Genomic DNA, 21,946 nt, shown 5'->3' with positions numbered 1-21,946 from the left:
GATATTTGAGGATGAAGAGCAGAACATAATTGCCAGGTTGCTTTTAAGCAAAGTTCATATTTCCCTCTATACTTCAAAACACAAAGAGAATTAAAAGGAGAACTAGGGTTGGGGCATATGCCTTTTAGTTATTGGCTCAAATGAGGTATTGCCAACAGATGACTTGTTAGATCAAGATGCCCTGCAGCTCAAAGCTATCAGGAGGTGTTTTTCCTCAAAGAATTTCAAGGTTGAGATTTTTTTTATCCCCTTAGAGAGACTGTTTAACATACAGGATGTCATTTCAGGGTGTCCCTGAAAGCAGAAAATAAATTTCTCATATGGAAGGTGCATTCCCTGCATCTGGAGGTAGAAGGACACGCTTATCACCAGAGATAGGGAATTTAGGGTGGAGAAGCCTATATAAACAAACATTGTTACTACTTTAATTTACTACCCCAAAGACAAACTGTTTAGGTTCTTCACTAATTAAGCACCCAAAGCCCAAGTTTCTTTGTCCTCTTAATTCCTCACAAATTTATCGTCTCAAAAGTATAAAAGCTGTATGCTTTGGTCACTACCTAGATCCTGTTTCAATGAGACCTGCATGCGCATTAATTAAAATTGTTGTTTTTCTCCTGTTAACCTATCTTGTGTCAATTTTATTATTAGTCCAGTCACAAGAACTCAAGAGGGGTAGAGAAAGTTTCTCCCTCCTCAACAGTGGTAACAAATTATTGTTGTGGTGAAAATGTCCCCTTAAATAGGATTGTAGTATATTAAAAAAATATATATATATCTGCCAACAAAAGCATAGACTGACAATTTTAAAAGATAGAGGAGAGAAATTATGATTATGTTCTGTTCTTTTCCTATGAGAAAAATCACCACTTTAGGTAAGATGCAATGATTCTCAACTTTGGTGCTCATCTGAACTACCTAGGGAGTGACCGATTCTGCTTCGTTCGGCTGGAGGTAGAACTTTGGGCTTTATCAAGTAATTATGAATGTTCTAAAGAGGGTTCTAAGCATCCCTGTCTGGGAGGAAGAGATTTTCCTCTACCCTCCAGGTTCTTCAGGCTGGTCTAAGAATTGACACGAGCACATTAACAGGAGAAAAATCGAACAGAAGTTTAATAACATGTATACATGAGAGACTCAGGAAAACTGAGTAACTTGCCAAAATGGCTGAAACCCTCACCTTAAGTACCATTTTCATCTGAACATAATGGAGCGTGTTGGAGGTGGCGGTTTGGGGTTTCTAAGGGGAGAAGGAAATTGACTTCTAGGTAGAAAAGCAAATGTTTGGCAGACAAATGTTTGCTGGGCCGTGCAGAGTCAATGGGACACAGAGGAATTCTAGCAAACAGACTTTCCTGTCTCCTAGTTATCTGTAACTGGAACAGGTCATTTACCTACATTCTTTTAGGCAGTTAGGGGGAAAATCAAAGTTTCTTCCTGAGTCTTGGGCCTTGATCATTTTTTCAGCTTGAAATCACCTGCATGCTAAAGAGACATTTTAGGGTGGCGAATTCTGCTCCCTGACACCGCAAAGATTGAGAACAACAAGGTCAGGGGAAAACTCACTAGGTTAGAAGTCAGGAGTTTTAAACTTTCTACCTGGCCATTTCCCCTCTTTGGGCCTCAGCTTCCTCATCTGTAAAAAAGCTGGATCTTAGGATCAGTGGTTTTCAACTCAAGCTGCAAGAAGAATACTGATGCCTGGGGTTCCCTCTTTCTTTCCAGGCTCTGATTTAATTGGCTTTGGGTGGGGCTCTTCCTCTGATTCCCATGTAAGACAGGCTGGAAAAGCACCGTGTTAGATGATCTTCACATTCCCTTCCTGCTCTAAAACTCAGTTGTTTCTAATAATAGAGGTAATTCTTGGCCATAAAAATAGTTAAGTTAAAAAATTTGCCAGTCATCTGAATTGGATTTATAAATTTTAATTATTTAACTCTATGCAGGGATATTTAATTCAAAATGTAAAAAATGAGTGTCTCCAAAACTAATTGGTAAAACAAACAAATCTAAGCAAACAAGATGCTTTAAAAAAAAAAATCCTGTGAGCAGAGGATCCAAGTTGTATGTGTAGATAAGGGATAATAAATTTCCAAGTTAATTAAACCTAGAATTTTTAGAAAATATGAAAGCGGGCTTCCCTGGTGGCGCAGTGGTTGAGAGTCCGCCTGCTGATGCAGGAGACACGGGTTCGTTCCCTGGTCTGGGAAGATCCCACGTGCCGCGGAGCGGCTGGGCCCGTGAGCCATGGCCGCTGAGCCTGTGCATCCGGAGCCTGTGCTCCGCAGCAGGAGAGGCCACAACAGTGAGAGGCCCGCGTACCGCAAAAAAAAAAAAAAAAAAAGAAAATATGAAACCATAACTGCACAGTCAGGAAATATAAAAATTAGAGTAGATCCTTGAGGAAAACCAAAGGGTCCAGTGACTTGGGGGTGAGGGAAACGCAATCACCTCCCTATCATCAACTGGGTCACTTAAGAACAATTTATGTCAAAATAATCATGACACATGTACTTAGGGAACTTGCATTAAATAAAAGAATCACTAGACTCACTACTAATTCACATAAAAAAGACCCAAAAATACAGTCTTAAGGAAAGGTAGCCTAAGGAAAACAAGGAATGGAATTAATAGAAACCATCTTCCACTTTATATTACTTGCCATTAATCATACCATTTAATATTCTGATATCTAGTTGTTAATGTTCTGAATTCTTCTTTCTAAAAATGTGGTTTACATGGTCATTGTGCAGAACATTTGTAAGATAGAGGAAAATCACACTCACACAGAGACTTCTAATCCCAGTACCTTGGTGTAAGTATCAGTAATACTTGGGGTATATGTTTTTCCTTTTTCTTTTTCATGTGAAGTTTGTATGAATTGCATCCGTAGATTTAGATGTGCAGATATGGAAGGTAAGATTTTGGCCCTCAAGTTCTGCACTCCCTGGTGTTATGCCTGAGACTATGTTACTTTACACAGCAAAAGGGAATTAAGGTTGCAGATAGAATCAAGCAGTTAATCAGTTGACTTTAAAATAGGGAGATTATCCTGGATTATCTAGGAGGAAAAGGAAGTGGAAAAGGAAGGCAGAGAGTGAGTCAGAGAGATGTGACTACGGAAGAAGAGGCAGGAGAGAGCCAAACCACGAAAGGGGCTCAAAACCTGCCATTACTGGCTTTGAAGATAGAGGAAGGGGATGAGTTCAGAACATGCTTCCCCAAATATATGCCTCTCTGGCATATTGACTCCTTTGAGTTAAAGCCATGTGAAAAACTGCAGATAGAAGAAAACCACTCTGACTTTACTTTTTTTTCCCTAAAAGCAGGAAGTGAAATTCCTATGTGAAAGGTATCCTCCCTATACCAGAAGGAAGGTACATTCTAATCATCAAGGACAGGAAGTTAAGATCAAGAGAATGCTATCATCCAAACAGACTTTGTTAAAATAATTCCTATCTTCCTTTAGCTTGCCCACATAGTTGAGTCACTTTTCCACGACTGCCTCTTCGTTCAACCTAATATAAAAACAAGTTGGTGTCATAATATCTTTGGATCTTATTCCTTATGAAGGGTCTCGTGTGACAAAAAGCTTGCATTAAAAAAATTTGTATTCTTTTCTCCTTTTGATCTGTCTTATGTCGATTTAATTCTCAGGCCCAGCCAAAAAGAACCAGTTGGGGAGGGGGATATTTCCCCCTCTACCCCTCTTGAATTTTTGTGGCTGGACTAATAATATAATTGACACAGATTAACAGAGAAAAAGAAACAATTTTAATTCATGTGCATGGAGGTCTCATAGAAATGAGACATGGGAAGTGGCCAAAGCAGGCATTTTTTATACTTGTTAGGTGACTTTGTGAGGAATTGGCAGGACAATGAAGTGTAGGTTTTGAATGCCCTATTAGTGAAGAATCTAAACAGAGTTTTGGCTTGAGGTAGTAAATTAAAGAAGTAACAGTGTTTGTTTACACAGGCTTCTAGGCTGGAATTTCTTATCTTTGACAACAAGGGTGTCCTTCTACCTCCAGATGCAGGGGTGCACCTTTCACATGAAACACTGATTTCCTGCTTTCAGGGAGACAGGAAGGTCAGAGTGTCCCTCTTGTGTTGGCTGTTTCTTAAGTAATTTTAATTCAAAATAATCAATATGCCCTTGAGGCACACTTTGCACAACCTACTCTGGGCTCCAACAGTTCCCTCCTCTGAAACTTCCCTGGAAGTTTCACATAGTCAAAGCTGAGCTGGTGACGGTGGAGCGAGAGAACAGGTTAGCAGAGTCCTCCATTTCATTGAACCAGTTTCTTAGTTCTGAGAACAGGTCATTTAAACAGTTGTATCTCATTTCAGTAATGCATCTGGGCTCCTAAAGCCAGATCTATGGTGCAAGGAATCCGGTATTTAATAAGAGGAACTTCTATGGAAACAAAAGAAAAACATAGGTTAAGAATTGGAGCAGATTATAAACCAGTTTTTTAGCTCAGGGGGCAGTCAGTCAAGAGGATTTCTAGATATCAGTGTCCAAGCATCTTTTGCAGTTTCAAACGTCTCTGATGATGTCATTGGGTGTTCAGGTAAACTTTCTGAGTGACATACAGTAACAGGCACAAGGATTATTTAAATATAAGCTGTTGTGGCAATTTCTCTGAAGTTTATATCAAGTCGTTTAGCTTCAGTTTGCAAGGCTTCAGGAAAAGTTTTAGGTCTCAGTGATTCCAAGTCAAATGGATGGGAAGAAATTGGAAAAGTTAGTTTAGAGAGTTGTAGCCAGATATTGGAGAAAACGAAAAAAATTCAGTCTAGTTTTTAGGTAAATTACAAAACCTCAAGGAAAGTTAATAGCAAAAAAATCTAATATCTACAAGTATGTATATAATTTAATTGAAACGTAACTATTCTCTCTAAAATCTCACCCTAATTGTTAACAAAGATAGCCGAATTAAGACTAATTTGTTTGCAAAGTAAGTCTAGATTTAATAAACTTGACCTGATTATTTGTATAAGTCTAGCAAGAGTAGTGACTAACCATATAGGATCCTTTAAATCTGTATTGCTTGAACTTTTATAAGGAATCTCTGGTTTGAACTATTTTTTGTTGTTTTTGTTTGTTTGTTTTTGCGGAACGCGGGCCTCTCACTGTTGTGGCCTCTCCCGTTGTGGAGCACAGGCTCCGGACGCGCAGGCTCAGCGGCCATGGCTCACGGGCCTAGCCGCTCTGCGGCATGTGGGATCTTCCCGGACCTGGGCACGAACCTGTGTCCCCCGCATCGGCAGGCGGACTCTCAACCACTGCGCCACCAGGGAAGCCCTACAGGCTTGATTTTAAGATGACTAAAAACTTAATAGTGAGATAAACATTTTAAGAAATACAATAGTACTCTATTACTGTTAGTGATAAATCTACTTTGTTTTTTATTTAAACTTTCATAGCTCTAGAATCAAGATAATTATGATTGCAAAACTTAGCTCATATGACTGGTAAAAACTTAATATTTTTGTTTAAAACGATGAATGTTGGTAGAAGTAACAAAGTATTAAATGAAAACAATCAGCACCGATGTAGGGCAAGAAGTAGTGCCACTTTCATTCTAACGTAAAGTTCATTCTGGCTTTTAAAAAACTGCGGGCTATATTGCTGTTTTCCAGAGCTGTAAAAAGTTGGGCAAGGTAGTTATCTTTCTGTGGCTTATTTTTCCCCTCATACATGAAATCTCAGCTCTCTTACTTTGATCTTAGTGGCCTCGAACAATTTAAAAACCGCATTTCAACAAATGTTTAGTGTCTAGCGTAAAACAGTATGCTTGATGACGAGTAGAAATACCAAGTACAAGACACAGGACACAGGTCCCTGCCCTTCTAGAGCAAGAAAGCCGCTGAAACAGACCAGCCGTGAATTCAACTTTCAATCGGTACAACGTCTCCTTTGTAGGCCTGAAACAAGTACACAAGCTGATCAAGTACATCAGATGCTGAGACTGCTGTGCGCACTCACCCAGCTAATTTTTTTTAAAAATTTTTATTAAAAATTTTTTACATTAATTAATTAATTTTTGGCTGCATTGGGTCTTTGTTACTGCTTACTGCACGCGGTCACGCAGCTAATTCTTAAACTGCGATCCTAAGGGGGAAAACGCAGAATTCCATTATATTTTCACTTTTAAAGGGGTGAAAACAAGGAAAGTACATTCAAGTTTGCCACCTGAGGTGTTTTTAGAGGAGATTCCTTTACTTCTCCCCGAGAAGCTTTCCTAATCTCATCTGCTCCCCAGGACAATCCACACTTCCCTTCCGGCTTCTAGGTGAACTGGCCCACAGGGCACAGACCAATGGGTTCATTCCTTGTCCGCTGCGGGGCGGGGTCTCCAGCCTGGGCTTCGTAGACCCGCCCCCCGTACGTGGCGTGCGTGCGTGGCGCCGGGCGGCGGAGGCTGGTTTCTCCAGCTTGTGGCGCCCCCTGGCGGCAGCGGGGCTTCAATGTGACGGTCGGACCTGAGCGCCTGCCATGGAGCTGCAGAAAGAGGCGCGAACACCCAGGGACCCCGTCGCGCGGCTACCCGGGGCCTCTAGGTCTCAGAAGCCGGACGAGGAGGAGCGGCGGGAGGGCGGCTCAGCCCCGGCGGCGACTGCCTTGGACGCGGAGGCGGACGGGGCTAGTGCGGACGGCCTGTGGGAACTGCCAGTGGAGCCGGCTGAGCGGAGGCCTGAGTGCAGCCGCTGCAGGTGACCGCCGGGCGGGGGCGGGGACTGAGGCTGGCGGCCGACTTGGAGGGGGATGTGTATCGCGGTGGCTGCCGCGCCCTCTGCCGGGGAGGCGGCAGCTGCGGTTCCAGGCCAGGGGAGCGCTGGTTCTGGCCTCTCCGCGCTTGGGGCGGCAGGGTCCACTGGTTGACCTTGGAATCACTGTGAAATACCTGTCACAGCTCTTTCGTAAGAAGCCATTTCTCCAGGTTCAGGATTATTTAGCCTTACTTCTTCCTGCAAGACACTGAGCGGGTCATGGGATGAGCAGACAGAAGTTCCGCTGTCAAGAAGCTTGAGTGTCTGGTAGGGGAAGTAAGGCGTAATGACAGTAATATTTGTGAAAACACGTTTATGCTTATGTGACATAGTCATCTCACAGTAAGAAAAAAGAAAAAAAAATGGATCAGAGGAGACAATCAAGGTGGCTATTCCAGTAGTTGACATTGTATTCAGAATTATGAATTCACTTAGAAATATTTATTGAGCACCTACTGTGTGGCAGGCACTGTTCTAGGTTCCTAGAAACCTAGGCATGGATAAAACATACGTTATCTCTGCGCTCACTGGGTCACTTATAGTCTAATGGGGAGACAATTTATTAAACTAGCAACACCAACAATTAACATTATTTGACCGTTTGAATTATGCTGGTGTACTTTCAGGATTGTGAGGATTGCTTTCCCTGCTTGTTTGAATCTCATGCTATACAGATATACTATTATATTTACCTCTTGGGTGTTCAGGATCATTTCTCTTGGTTACTACCTCTCTGTTGTCTTTCACACTTTTAACAATTAGATAGTGTCTCTACTTCCTCACCTGGGAATCACTCTGTAATTTGTCCTCAGATTCTAGGTGCTCTGAAATGGCTCTCACTAAAGTCACCATTAACCTTAATGAGGTGAAATCTAATGGATCCTTTTCTGTTCACTTTTTACTGGACCTCTTGGCAGAATTCTGCAGTTGAAATACTCACTCCTTGAAACACTGTCTCTTTGGTTTCGCTTTGATATCTGACTTCTGTATCCTAGTCTTCTTTGCCTGTTCTATTAAAACTCTAAATGTTGGACTACCTCAAGGTCTTGGTTCTAGGTTCTCTTCTAACCCCATACACTTCTCACAGGTGATCTTACCAGTTTTCATGGCTAAGTTATCACCTCTACTCCAGTCTCTCTAGCTCAGACCTTTCTCCTGAGCACCAGATGTACGCATTCATTTAATCATTGAGTACTGAGTGCTTTGCTAATTACTGGTAATACGGTGGAGTCTTTGTCCACATAGAGTGTTCAGTTCGTTATTGGATACAGATGATAAACCAGTAAACAAGCAACTAAATATGTAATTACAGATTGGAAAAAAAAAGAACAGCAATGAAAGAAGTGGGATTCTGCCATAGAAAATAGCAGGATGGTGTCAGGAAAGATTTGTGAAGAGATAGCCTTTATATTGAGACTTGAAAGATAAGAAGGATTCAGCCAAGAGAGAAGTGTTTGAAGAAGGGGAACAGAAGAACCGGCTGGTTGATTGTCTTTAGCATTTGCATACTTGGAGTCTCTTACCAGGGCCATTTTGACCTTTTCCCAGAGCTGAATTGTAAGACCTCAGAGGAAGGATCTTGAGTGTAAGGATCTTTTTATATTTTCTGAATGTACTATGTGCAGTAGATACTCAGTAGACCTTTGACGAGGGTGAATAATTTGTGTCTAAAAGAGACTGTGTGTTGGAACAGACGGGGTGTGTGAATACAATTTATTTAAATAAGTTGTCTAAAGTTGTTAGGAGATAGCACTTAAGAATGCTTCGGGGCTTCCCTGGTGACGCAGTGGTTGAGAATCTGCCTGCCAATGCAGGGGACACCGGTTCGAGCCCCGGTCCAGGAAGATCCCACATGCTGCGGAGCAACTAAGCTGTGCCCGACAACTACTGAGCCTGCGCTCTAGTGCCCGCGAGCCACAGCTACTGAAGCCCATGCGCCTAGAGGCCGTGCTCCGCAACAAGAGAAGCCACCGCAATGAGAAGCCCGTGCACTGCAACGAAGAGTAGCCCCCGCTCGCGCAACTAGAGAAAGCCTGCGCACAGCAACGAAGACTCAACACAGCCCCCCAAGAATAAAAAAATGCTTCGAAGGGCTCTCACTAGGAGGTGGAAAGAAAAGTATTTCAAATACAAATCCAGAGCTAAATTATGCTAGCTTTATCATGTAGTTTTTAGTCTACTCAGAACTGCTAGTTATAATAGTTTAAAAATTAGTCTTCTATGGCTAGCAAAGATTTATAATTTTTCTCATCTCCTCCTCTCTGCCCCATTAATAGACTTTATTTTTTAGAGCACTTTTATTTTATTTATTTTTTTAAAAATTTATTTTATTTATTTATTTTTGGCTGCATTGGGTCTTTGTTGCTGTGCCCTACTTTCTCTAGTTGTGGTGTGCAGGCTTCTCATTGTGGTGTCTTCTCTTGTTGCGGAGCATGGGCTCTAGGTGCGCGGGTTTCAGTAGTTGTGGCTCGTGGGCTCTAGAGCGCAGGCTCAGTACTTGTGGCGCACGGGCTTAGTTGCTCCGCGGCATGTGGGATCTTCCCGGATGGGGGCTCGAACCCGTGTCCCCTGCATTGGCAGGCGGATTCTGAACCACTGCGCCACTAGGGAAGCCCTAGAGCACTTTTAGATTGACAGCAAAATTGAGAGGAAGGTACAGAGATTTCCCATATACTCTCTGCCCCTACACATACATAGCTTCCCAGTTATCAACATCCCCTACCAGAGTGGTACGTTTGTTACAATTGATGGACTCCATTGACACATTATTATCACTTAAAGTCCATGGTTTACATTAGGGTTCACCCTTGGTGTTATACATATTTTGAGTTTGGACAAATTTGTAATATCTACTATTATAGTATTGATAGCATACAGAGTGTTTTCACTGCCCTAAAAACCCTCTTGGCTCTGCCTTTTCGTCCCTCTCTACCCTCTAACCTGATCTACTGTTTAAAAAATAAACATGACTTGCTGGATTTTAGCTTGTTTTCAGTTTCATTTAGTTAATCCTTTAGCATTATAATTCATTCTGACATTTCTGCACTTTGTTTTTTCTAGTGAAATTTTCTACCTTTTAAAGACTTTTTCCCTTGGCATGCTGTGCATTTTGTTTGTTTTAATTGGTTAGAGTGCAGTTCTAGAATTATGGAGAATATTTAGGTGTTATCAGTATAATATTTATACCTCTTTATATTTTATTTTATTAGGCGGTTAGGGTTTTAATTAGTTCCCTGAGTGAACTTGTTTACATTTATGCTTATAATAGTTTTTAAAATTAAAATGCATTCTTAGATTTGAGTGATCAGTAAGTCACAATTATTTGGCCATTTATTTAAAACACTATTCATTTCTCTAAACACATTACTATAATTGTCACAGCCTAAGGAGTTCTAGAGATTGGTTTTGTTCAGGAAGTGCAAACTCAATTTAACTTCTCAGCAGAATCTTGCTCGTTAGAAATACAACATATCTTAAACATTAATGAAATATTCTTTAAAAGATCCCAAACTAATTTGTTATTGCAAGATACAGATTTTATAAAAAGTGTGTCCCTGTTAGAAGGAACAGCATGTACAGGAGTACATTGTATAGAGTACAGTGTATTTGGAGAGCTTGGCAGAAAGGAAGGAGAGACGATTATACCACGATTAATGGTGGTTGCACTGGGAAGGGCCAAATAAACTGTGTTAGGGAGTTTGAGCCTAAAGCACTAGAACCCAACAAAACAGCTACTGAAGTATTTTTATATTTGAATGGAGGTTACAACTTGACTTCTATAGGTGGCTTTTATTACAATTTGTACTCTGTTTTATATATTAAGAAAAATGCAAACTGAATGGTGATACAATGGTAAAAGGCTTGACTGGGAAGAGTTAGGGCCTTATTCCAGTAAAATGCCAGACATCTTAATTTTTTTTTTTATATCTTCTGTTTATATTCCTGCCTGAGGACAAGAGTTAGAAACCACTTGAAATTCATTGATCATAAGAATAATGGAATAATGTCTAAATACAGAGTATTTTTTAATTTGTCTGAGGGAGGAAGACAGCAGGGAGAACATGTACACAAACTGACACAGATAGGCCCTGAGACAGAAATTTTTCTCTCTCCAGTGCTTTCTTCTTACAAAAGTACAAAGTTGTAAGGATTATAATAAGCCACATCAATATATTTAGCACCCGTTTATTAAGCACTGGTCATCTGCAGGTTATTCACCAAGCCTAGGTGCTTTATGTATAATATTTTATTTATTTCTCATAACAGCATTCTAGAATTGATGATATCATTAGCTTTTAAATGATAAGAAGGTAGAGGTAACAATCAAGTAGCAGAGTTGGGTCTCCAGCTCCAGTCCACTTGGTTTCCAAGCTCTTGCAAATGCTTGGCTTTGCTCTACGCTCCACGCTTGCTGAAGAAGCCTTATGATTTTGTTTGCCGAGTGGATGTAGTCACTAGTTGAAGTGCAGCCACTAAGGCTGCAGGAGTAGCTCTGATTTTCATACTTTTTAAGCTGAAGTATGTTTACTTCAAGCTTAGTAACAGGATTCCTGAGCTTTGGTATTCTTTAGCTCCTTTTTTTTAAAAATTAAGAGATATTTGTTGTATAATTTTGTATAAGTTTAAGGTGTACATCCTGTTGATTTGATACATTTATGTATTGCAGTATGGTTATCACTGGTAGTGGTTAGCTGTTGTCACCTAATTATCATTTCTTTTTTTGTGCTGAGAAGACTTAAGATGTAGCCTCTTAGCAACTTTGAAGTATATTAGACAGTATTGTTGACTATATCACAATGCTGTGCATTAGATCTCCAGCATTTGTTCCCCTTCTAGTTCCAACTTTGTACCCTTTAACAACGTCTAGCTTCTTTATTCCATGTCTTAACCTTTTCCATATTCTTTAGGCTTGGTTATTCTGGAGAAGAAGGTGATGGGGATAAAATAATGAGAAAGCGAAGCAGGGAAGGTTGCAGGTGTTTAAGAAGAATACAGGAGCCACAAACTGGCAGCCCCACAGATGTTTTGTTTAAAACTATATTTTTACCAGTTTTAAATTACCAGTTGCTAATAGTTAAAAATGAAGATGTTTTATATCAAAATCCAGATTTCTGTTTTCTGTAAGAATGGGAAGATCTAGCAGCTTGGGGGCCAACTGCCTGAGCAAAATAGTTGGCTGAGCGGAGTATTGGTTGTGCCTTTAGATTGGGTGTGATCTGTCCAGGTCATCATTGCTCCCAGTCATTCCTGCTTAATTCAACTATGATTAACTGCCTGCCTCTCATAGGCATTTGCTTTTTGATCTGGGTCTCATGTACGTCATTGTGGGCTGGTCAGCCTGAGCAGGAGGGTAAATCAGTCTGCAGGTTTTGTAGGTAGAAGTGAAAAATGGTAATTCCCAAGCAATTAGTTTACAATAATTAAGATTGTTGAATTGGTATCAACACTTAGAAAACCAACTGTTTTGGTAAATTTAAAATAAACTAGATCATTGATGGTAATTTTTAGGGTAAAAATTTTGATAGTCTGCAAATTTAATTCTTTGTGCATTAACTAAGTTAATTTGTTCTTTCTTGTTAATACAGAAAATATGTTTATTCTTTGAACTAGTTCGTTCCTAAGATATGTGGGAAGCTAATCATATGTTCAAAGTTGAGCAAAGATGATATATCTCAAGAGGGAATTTTTTCTTAATTAAGTCTCCAAAAAGGAGTGACCAATTTTAAGAAACTACTTTAGAGCTTTCTAAATGTTTGATTTATTTTCCCCAAGAAAAATAAGAACATTATTATTACTCTCTAATAGATAGAAGTTTTCTTCAAAGAATATCAAAGCACATTAATTTTTTAAGTATGTTTACATTTGCCCCAAATTAATAATTCATAACTCTGATAGTGCTTATGTAGTGAGAGAATATATTCCTTAATAGTCTAGTCTAAAATTTGTCTTTTTCATTTATTTTGTAAAATATGTAGTGTATTTTATTTTTTTCTTCCAGTTTTATTGAGATATAATTGACATACAGCACTGTATAAGATGTACAATATAATGATTTGACTTACATGCACCATGAAATGATTAAGTTTATTGAACATCTATCATCTTATGTAGATAAAAAATAAAAGAAAAAGAAAAAAAAATTTCCTTGTGATGAGAACTCTTAGGATTTACTTTATTTATTTATTTATTTATTTATTTAGGCCACTCTGCGTGGCTTGTGGGATCTCAGTTCCCCGACTGGGGATTGAACCTGGGCCACGGCAGTGAAAGTGCCGGATCCTAACCACTAGGCTACCAGGGAAGTCCCAAGATTTACTTGATTAACAACTTTCATTTATAATGTACATCTGTATTAATTATATTATGTTGTACATTATATCCCTGATACTTATTTATCTTACAACTAGAAGTTTGTACCTTTTGACCACCTTCATCCAATTCTCCTGCTCTCACCACTCCTCGCCTCTGGTAACTACAAATCTGATCTTTTTCTTTAAAGTTTGTTTCTTGAAGTATAATTGACCTTTAGCACTATGTTAGTTCTTGGTGTACAACATAATGATTTGATACTTCTATACATTAGAAAATGATCACCATGATAAGTCTAGTTACCACTGTCACTATACAAAGATATTACATAATTATTGACTGTATTCCTCACACTGTACATTTCATACAGGTAACATTTATTTTGTAACTGGAAGTGTGTACGTCTTGTATTTCCCTCACCTTTTTCACTTATCCTCTCACCCACCTCCCTTCTGGCAACAACCTGTTTGTTCTCTGTATCTAAATAAATTTGGCATTATTTTAAAAGACTTCACAGGTTACAAAGTGCTTTCTTACATGTATGTTTTTATTTACTATATATGACAACTTTCTGATTTAAATAGTTATTCTTTTTGATATATTCTTAAGGTCAGGTGAGTAGTAGAGGCAGAGCTGCTTTAACTTTCATATTTTCATTACTGCATCACGTAATAATGAATTATACTAAAATAAACAGTATGACTTTCTTTGTTTTCCTATTGCATATAATACATACTTCCAGTGAGGTGCTCCTTTGCCTTCTTCTAATCCATAGATTCTTTTCCTTTTCCTTTTCCTTTGTCCATGGCTATTTTTAATTATTTTGGGATGGGCAATTTTAATTATTGTCTTTTTTAAGGTCCACCTTTTACCTCCTGAATCCTTTACCTGCCTATGGTCAGCTTCTCATTTCTCTTGGTGGCTCTTCACATTTCAATTAGAAAGGCAAATTTGAAGGTATTATTGATTGATAGGATTTTTTTTTTTTCTCTGCTGAGTTTTTAGTTTGCTTGTTTCTTGTTTTTTTGTCTACTGGAAGCCTAGTGGAAAAGTTGTGGGGAAAAAGGGAGCAGTGAAGTGAAGTAAGTAGAAGTGTTCCAGGATTAATCAAGGAAAAAACTGGAAAGGTATGGAATGATTCTCCTGACCTTGCGAAGAGTTAGAGAGACTGACCTGATAGAAATGTGTCTGATCTCACAGGTGTGACCCCTAGGAATAAATAAAAATAAGAATAAAAAAAAGAAAAGAAAACTGAACAGACATACCAGTGACTGCACACTACAAGAGGAGGGAGTCTGCAGGTTAAGTCCAGGCAAGTTTCCAAAGAACAGCATCCAGAAGAATTAAATAGAATCCAGGGTTTCTACACTACATTGTCTAAAACGTCTAGTTTTTAACCAAAGCTTACTAGACATGCAAAGAAACAGGAAAGTGTGACTCACATACAGGGAAAACAACAGCAAATAGAAACTGTCTTTGAGTGGATCCAGATTTTGGATATAGTAGAAAAATGCTTCAAAGCAACTCTTATAATAGGTTCAAAGAATTAAAGGAAAAAAAATGTAATGACTGTGACTCAACAGAGACTCAATAGAGAGTTAAAAATTATTTTTAAAAGTCTATGCAAAATGTCATTGTAGGTTCATCATTTGTAACAAATGTACCACTCTGATGGGAGATATTGATAATGGGGAGACTATGCATGTCTTTGGACAGGGGGTATATAGAAAATCTCTGTAGCTTCCCATCAGTTTTGCTGTGAATCTAAAACAGCTGTAAAAAAAAAAATCTTAAAAAAAAGAGATGTGTATGATCTACTTGTTTATGTAAATCTGTTATTTGGCAGGTCAATTAAAAGAAATCAGGTTAATATGTATATAACATATTTATCATTTGAACCATTTATAAGTGTACAATTCAGTGACATTAAATACATTCATAATGTTGTGTAACTATCACTACTATCTATACCCAGAAAATTTTCATCATCCCCAGTATAAACTCTGTACCCATTAAATAATATCTTCTCATCCCCTCCTCCCCCCAGCCCCTGGTAATCTCTATTCTCCTTTCTGTTTCTATGAATTTACCTATTCTAGATACTTTGTATAATAACACAATATTTGTTCTCTGTCTGACATTTCACTAAGAATAATGCTTTCAAGGTCCATCCATGTTATAGCATATATCAAAATTTCATTTTTATGGCTGAATTGTATGTATATGCCATCTTAATTTATCTATTATCCATTCTTTTGTTGATGGACACTTGGTTTGTTTCCATTTTTTTGGGTATTGTGAATAGTGTTGCCATGAACGTTGGTATACAAATATTTATTCTAGTTCCTGCTTTTAATTCTTTTGGATATATACCTAGGAGTGGAATTGCTGGGTCATATGGTAGTTCTGTGTTTAACTTTTTGAGGAATTGCCAAACTGTTTTCCATAGCAGCTGCAACCATTTTACATTCCCCTCAGCAATGCACAGGAGTTCCAATTTCCACAAAATTGAAGGTACACAGTTATCTGAGTAGTTAACAAAGCATATATATCACCCTTAATGTACTTGAAATTGAATCTTTAATACAAACCCTCAAAGAAAGAAATCACTGAAAAAATGCAGCAATTATCATAAGTAAGGATCTTGCTGTGCTATGCGGCTACTTCCCACTAGCTATGTATTTTACGTTTGGTAGTGTATATATGTCCATGCCACTCTCTCACTTCGTCCCAGCTTACCCTTCCCCCTCCCCATATCCTCAAGTCCATGCTTTAGTAGGTCTGTGACTTTATTCCCGTCTTACCCCTCGGTTCTTCATGACCTTTTTTTTTTCTTTTTCCTTAGATTCCATTTATATGTGTTAGCATACGGTATTTGTTTTTTTCTTTCTGACTTACTTCACTCTGTATGACAGACTCTAGGTCCATCCACCTCACTTGTAGCTCTCATACATGGCCTTCCTCCTTACTTATGGTCATTCTGTTCAGGTGCCCATCATGACAGCGTCAGTGTAGCTGTTTACTGAGGTCGGTTGATGCAAACTGGCTGAGTCATTCTGCCTACTTGGTTGAATAGTGCCTCTTCTGTGATAGATACTCTCTGGCATTTACAGGAGATAAAAAGATTGTCAAATATTTTTCTATATATCCATCCACATTGCCTCGACCACAGAACCTTTTCTGCTATCTTAATATTTCTTTCATGCCCCTGATAAATCTAGCATGGCAGCTAAAATTGAACCTACTAATTGAGTTTTTGGTATAGTCATCTCCACTTGGATATACACAGCTCAGACTGATGAGTTAAATATGATGGGTGCTGCCAGTAATACATCTCTCTGATCCTCAGGGTAAGTGCACTAACTTTTTCCTTCCATCTATGACTACAATAATGTTTTTACTATAATAACCTGGGTGACAGCTCCATTTTTCCTTCTCAAGATTGCTTTGGCTATTCGGGGTCTTTTGTGTTTCCATACAAATTGTGAAATTTTTTGTTTTAGTTCTGTGAAAAATGCCAGTGGTAGTTTGATAGGGATTACATTGAATCTGTAGATTGCTTTGGGTAGTAGAGTCATTTTCACAATGTTGATTCTTCCAATCCAAGGACATGGTATCTCTCTCCATCTATTTGTATCATCTTTAATTTCTTTCATCAATGTCTTATAATTTTATGCATACAGGTCTTTTGTCTCCTTAGGTAGGTTTATTCCTAGATATTTTATTCTTTTTGTTGCAATGGTAAATGGGAGTGTTTTCTTGATTTCACTTTCAGATTTTTCATCATTAGTGTATAGGAATGCCAGAGATTTCTGTGCATTAATTTTGTATCCTGCTACTTTACCAGATTCATTGATTAACTCTAGTAGTTTTCTGGTAGCATCTTTAGGATTCTCTATGTATAGAATCATGTCATCTGCAAACAGTGACAGCTTTACTTCTTCTTTTCCGATTTGAATTCCTTTTATTTTATTTTCTTCTCTGATTGCTGTGGCTAAACTTCCAAAACTATGTTGAGTAAGAGTGGTGAGAGTGGGCAGCCTTGTCTTGTTCCTGATATTAGTGGAAATGCTTTCAGTTTTTCACCATTGAGGACGATGTTGGCTGTGGGTTTGTCATATATGGCCTTTATTATGTTGAGGAAAGTTCTCTCTATGCCTACTTTCTGCAGGTTTTTTGAAATCATAAATGGGTGTTGAACTTTGTCGAAAGCTTTCTCTGCATCTATTGAGATGATCATATGGTTTTTCTCCTTCAGTTTGTTAATATGGTGTATCACATTGATTGATTTGCATATATTGAAGAATCCTTGCATTCCTGGAATAAACCCCACTTGATCATGGTGTATGATCCTTATAATGTGCTGTTGGATTCTGTTTGCTAGTATTTTGTTGAGGATTTTTGCATCTATGTTCATCAGTGATATTGGCCTGTAGTTTTCTTTCTTTGTGACATCTTTGTCTGGTTTTGGTATCAGTGTAATGGTGGCCTCATAGAATGAGTTTGGGAGTGTTCCTCCCTCTGCTATATTTTGGAAGAGTTTGAGAAGGATAGGTGTTAGCTCTTCTCTACATGTTTGATAGAATTTGCCTGTGAAGCCATGTGTTCCTGGGCTTTTGTTTGTTGGAAGATTTTTCATCACAGTTTCAATTTCAGTGCTTGTGATTGGTCTGTTCATATTTTCTATTTCTTCCTGGTTCAGTCTCGGCAGGTTGTGCATTTCTAAGAATTTGTCGATTTCTTCCAGGTTGTCCATTTTATTGGCATAGAGTTGCTTGTAGTAATCTCTCATGATCCTTTGTATTTCTGCAGTATTAGTTGTTACTTCTCCTTTTTCATTTCTAATTCTATTGATTTGAGTCTTCTCCCTTTTTTTCTTGATGAGTCTGGCTAATGGTTTATCAATTTTGTTTATCTTCTCAAAGAAGCAGCTTTTAGTTTTATTGATCTTTGCTGTCATTTCCTTCATTTCTTTTTCATTTATTTCTGATCTGATCTTTATGATTTCTTTCCTTATGCTAACTTTGAGGTATTTTTGTTCTTCTTTCTCTAATTGCTTTAGGTGCAAGGTTAGGTTGTTTATTTGAGATGTTTCCTGTTTCTTAAGGTAGGATTGTATTGCTATAAACTTCCCTCTTAGAACTGCTTTTGCTGCATCTCATAGGTTTTGGGTCATGGTGTCTCCATTGCCATTTGTTTCTAGGTATTTTTTGATTTCCTTTTTGATTTCTTCAGTGATCACTTCGTTATTAAGTAGTGTATTGTTTAGCCTCCATGTGTTTGTATTTTTTACAGATCTTTTCCTGTAATTGATATCTAGTCTCATAGCGTTGTGATCTGAAAAGATACTTGATACGATTTCAATTTTCTTAAATTTACCAAGACTAGATTTGTGACCCAAGATATGATCTATCCTGGAGAATGTTCCATGAGCACTTGAGAAAAATGTGTTTCTGTTGTTTTTGGATAGAATGTTCTATAAATATCAATTAAGTCCATCTTGTTTAATGTATCATTTAAAGCTTGTGTTTCGTTATTTATTTTCATTTTGGATGATCTGTCCATTGGTGGAAGTGGGGTGTTAAATCCCCTACTATGATTGTGTTACTGTTGATTTCCCCTTTTATGGCTGTTAGTATTTGCCTTATGTATTGAGGTGCTCCTATGTTGGGTGCATAAATATTTACAATTGTTATATCTTCTTCTTGGATTGATTCCTTGATCATTATGTAGTGTCCTTCTTTGCCTCTTGTAATAGTCTTTATTTTAAAGTCTGTTTTGTCTGATATGAGAATTGCTACTCCAGCTTTCTTCTGATTTCCATTTGCGTGGAATATCTTTTTCCATCCCCTCACTTTCAGTATGTGTCTCTAGGTCTGAAGTGGGTCTCTTGTAGACAGCATATATATGGGTCTTGTTTTTGTATCCATTCAGCCAGTCTATGTCTTTTGGTTGGAGCATTTAATCCATTTAAGTTCAAGGTAATTATCCATACGTATGTTCCTATTCCCATTTTCTTAATTGTGTTGGGTTTGTTATTGTAGGTCTTTTCCTTCTCTTGTTTTTCCTGCCTACAGAAGTTCCTTTAGCATTTGTTGTAAAGCTGGTTTGGTGGTGCTGAACTCTCTCAGCTTTTGCTTGTCTGTAAAGGTTTTAATTTCTCCATCAAATCTGAATGAGATCCTTGCTGTGTAGAGTAATCTTGGTTGTAGGTTTTTCTCTTTCATCACTTTAAACATGTCCTGCCACTGGGGACAGATACCAAAAACAACAGGAACTACGAACCTGCAGCCTGCGAAAAGGAGACCCCAAACACAGTAAGATAAGCAAAATGAAATGCCTCCCTTCTGGCTTGCAGAGTTTCTGCTGAAAGATCAGCTGTTAACCTTATGGGGATTCCCTTGTGTGTTATTTGTTGTTTTTCCCTCGCTGCTTTTAATATGTTTTCTTTGTATTTAAGTTTTGATAGTTTGATTAATATGTGTCTTGGCGTGTTTCTCCTTGGATTTATCCTGTATGGGACTCTCTGTGCTTCCTGGACTTGATTAACTATTTCCTTTCCCATATTAGGGAAGTTTTCAACTATAATCTCTTCAAATATTTTCTCAGTCCCTTTCTTTTTCTCTTCTTCTTCTGGGCCCCTTATAATTCGAATTTTGGTGTGTTTAATGCTGTCCCAGAGGTCTCTGAGACTGTCCTCAGTTCTTTTCATTTTTTTGTCTTTATTCTGCTCTGCAGTAGTTATTTCCACTATTTTATCTTCCAGGTCACTTATCCGTTCTTCTGCCTCAGTTATTCTGCTATTGATCCCTTCTAGAGTATTTTAAATTTCATTTATTGTGTTGTTCATCATTGCTTGTTTCCTCTTTAGTTCTTCTATGTCCTTGTTAAATGTTTCTTGCATTTTCTCTATTCTATTTCCAAGATTTTGGATCATCTTTACTATCATTATTCTGAATTTTTTTTCAGGTAGACTGCCTATTTCCTCTTCATTTGTCAGGTCTGGTGGGTTTTTACCTTGCTCCTTCATCTGCTGTGTGTTTTTCTGTCTTTTCATTTTGTTTATCTTACTGTGTTTGGGGTCTCCTTTTCGCAGGCTGCACGTTCGTAGTTCCCGTTTTCTTTGGTGTCTGTCCCCAGGGGCTAAGGTTGGTTCAGTGGGTTGTGTAGGTTTCCTGGTGGAGGGGACTAGTGCCTGTGTTCTGGTGGATGAGGCTGGATCTTGTCTTTCTGGTGGGCAGGTCCACATCTGGTGGTGTGTTTTGGGGTGTCTGGGGCTTTTTTATGGTTTTAGGCAGCCTCTGTGCTAATGGGTGGGGTCGTGTTCCTGTCTTGCTAGTTGTTTGGCATAGGGTGTGCAGCACTGTAGCTTGCTCATCGTTGAGTGAAGCTGGTTGTTGGCATTGAGACAGAGATCTCTGGGAGATTTTCACTGTTTGATATTACGTGGAGCTGGGAGGTCTCTTGTGGACCAGTGTTCTGAAGCTGGCTGTCCCACCTCATTGGCACAACTCTGACACCTGGCTGGAGTACCAAGAGACTGTCCTCCACACAGCTCAGGATAAAAGGGAGAATAAATAGAAAGAAAGAAAGAGGATAAAAAAAAGTAAGATAAAATAAAATAAAGTTATTAAAATAAAAAATAATTATTAAGAAAAATGTTTTGAATAGTGAACAACAAAACAAAACAAACAAAACAAACAAACAAAAAAACGGATGGAGAGAACCCTAGGACAAATGGTGAAAGCAAAGCTATACAGACAAAATCTCACACAGAAGCATAACCATACACACTCACAAAAAGAGGAAAAGGGGAAAATATAATCTATCTTGCTCCCAAAGTCCTCCTCCTCAATTTGGGATGATTCGTTGTCTGTTCAGGTATTCCACAGATGCAGGGTACATCAAGTTGATTGTGGAGCTTTAATCCGCTGCTTTTGAGGCTTCTGGGAGAAATTTTCCTTTCCCTTCTTTGTTCGCATAGCTCCCAGGGTTCAGCTTTGAATCTGGCCCTGCCTCCACGTGTAGGTCACCAGAGGGCGTCTGTTCTTCGCTCAGACAGAACGGGGTTAAAGGAACCGCTGATTCGGGGGCTCTGGCTCACTCAGGCCGGGGGGAGGGAGGGGTACGGATGCGGGGTGAGCCTGCGGCGGCAGAGGCCAGCGTGATGTTGCAGCAGCCTGAGGTGCGCCGTGTGTTCTCCCGGGGAAGTTGTCCCTGGATCCCGGGACCCTGGCAGTGGCGGGCTGCACAGGCTCCCGGGAGGGGAGGTGTGGACAGTGACCTGTGCTTGCACACAGGCTTCTTGGTGGCTGCAGCAGCAGCCTTAGCGTCTCATGCCCGTCCGTGGGGTCTGCGCTGATAGCCGGGGCTTGCGCGCATCTCTGGAGCTCCTTTAAGCACGGCTCTTAATCCCCTCTCCTCGCACACCGGGAAACAAAGAGGCAAGAAAAGGTCTCTTGTCTCTTCGGCAGCTCCAGACTTTTCCCCAGATTCCCTCCTGGCTAGCCGTGGCGCACTAACCCCTTCAGGCTGAGTTCATGCCGCCAACCCCAGTCCTCTCCCTGGGATCTAAACTCCAGAGCCTAAGCCTCAGCTCCCAGCCCCCGCCCGTCCTGGCAGGTGAGTAGACAAGTCCCTTGGGCTGGTGAGTGCTTGTTGGCACCGATCCTCTGTGAGGGAATCTCTCAGCTTTGCCCTCTGCACCCCTGTTGCTGTGCTCTCCTCCGTGGCTCTGAAGCTTCCCCCCTCTGCCACCCACAGTCTTTGCCCGCGAAGGGGCTTCCTACTGTGTGGAAACCTTTCTTCCTTCACACCTCCCTCCCACTAGTGCAGATCCTGTCCCTATTCTTTTGTCTCT

General features: G+C 39.4%; 1 protein-coding gene across 2 annotated transcripts in view; it reads left to right on the top strand.

Moving 5' to 3' along the window:
• Positions 1-6,466: 6,466 nt before the first annotated feature.
• DTWD2 (DTW motif tRNA-uridine aminocarboxypropyltransferase 2) overlaps positions 6,467-21,946 on the top strand; it is a 120,778-nt gene continuing 105,298 nt past the window's right edge. The window contains exon 1 of one of the 2 annotated variants that reach the window (XM_089909199.1): positions 6,467-6,720. In XM_089909199.1, the coding sequence (XP_089765325.1) occupies positions 6,503-6,720 (218 nt within the window). In that variant the 5' untranslated portion in view covers positions 6,467-6,502. The remainder of the gene's footprint in view (positions 6,721-21,946) is intronic. The other variant, XM_089909200.1, reaches the window with a different exon arrangement.

Source organism: Delphinapterus leucas, chromosome 3, assembly GCF_059928025.1.
Source record: "Delphinapterus leucas isolate spDelLeu-1000000601 "Yukka" chromosome 3, BTC_Dleu_Yukka2, whole genome shotgun sequence".
In the NCBI taxonomy this organism is placed as follows: Eukaryota; Metazoa; Chordata; class Mammalia; order Artiodactyla; family Monodontidae; genus Delphinapterus; species Delphinapterus leucas.
Note: the sequence above shows the minus strand (reverse complement) of the source record. Positions and strands in the feature narration are given on the sequence as shown.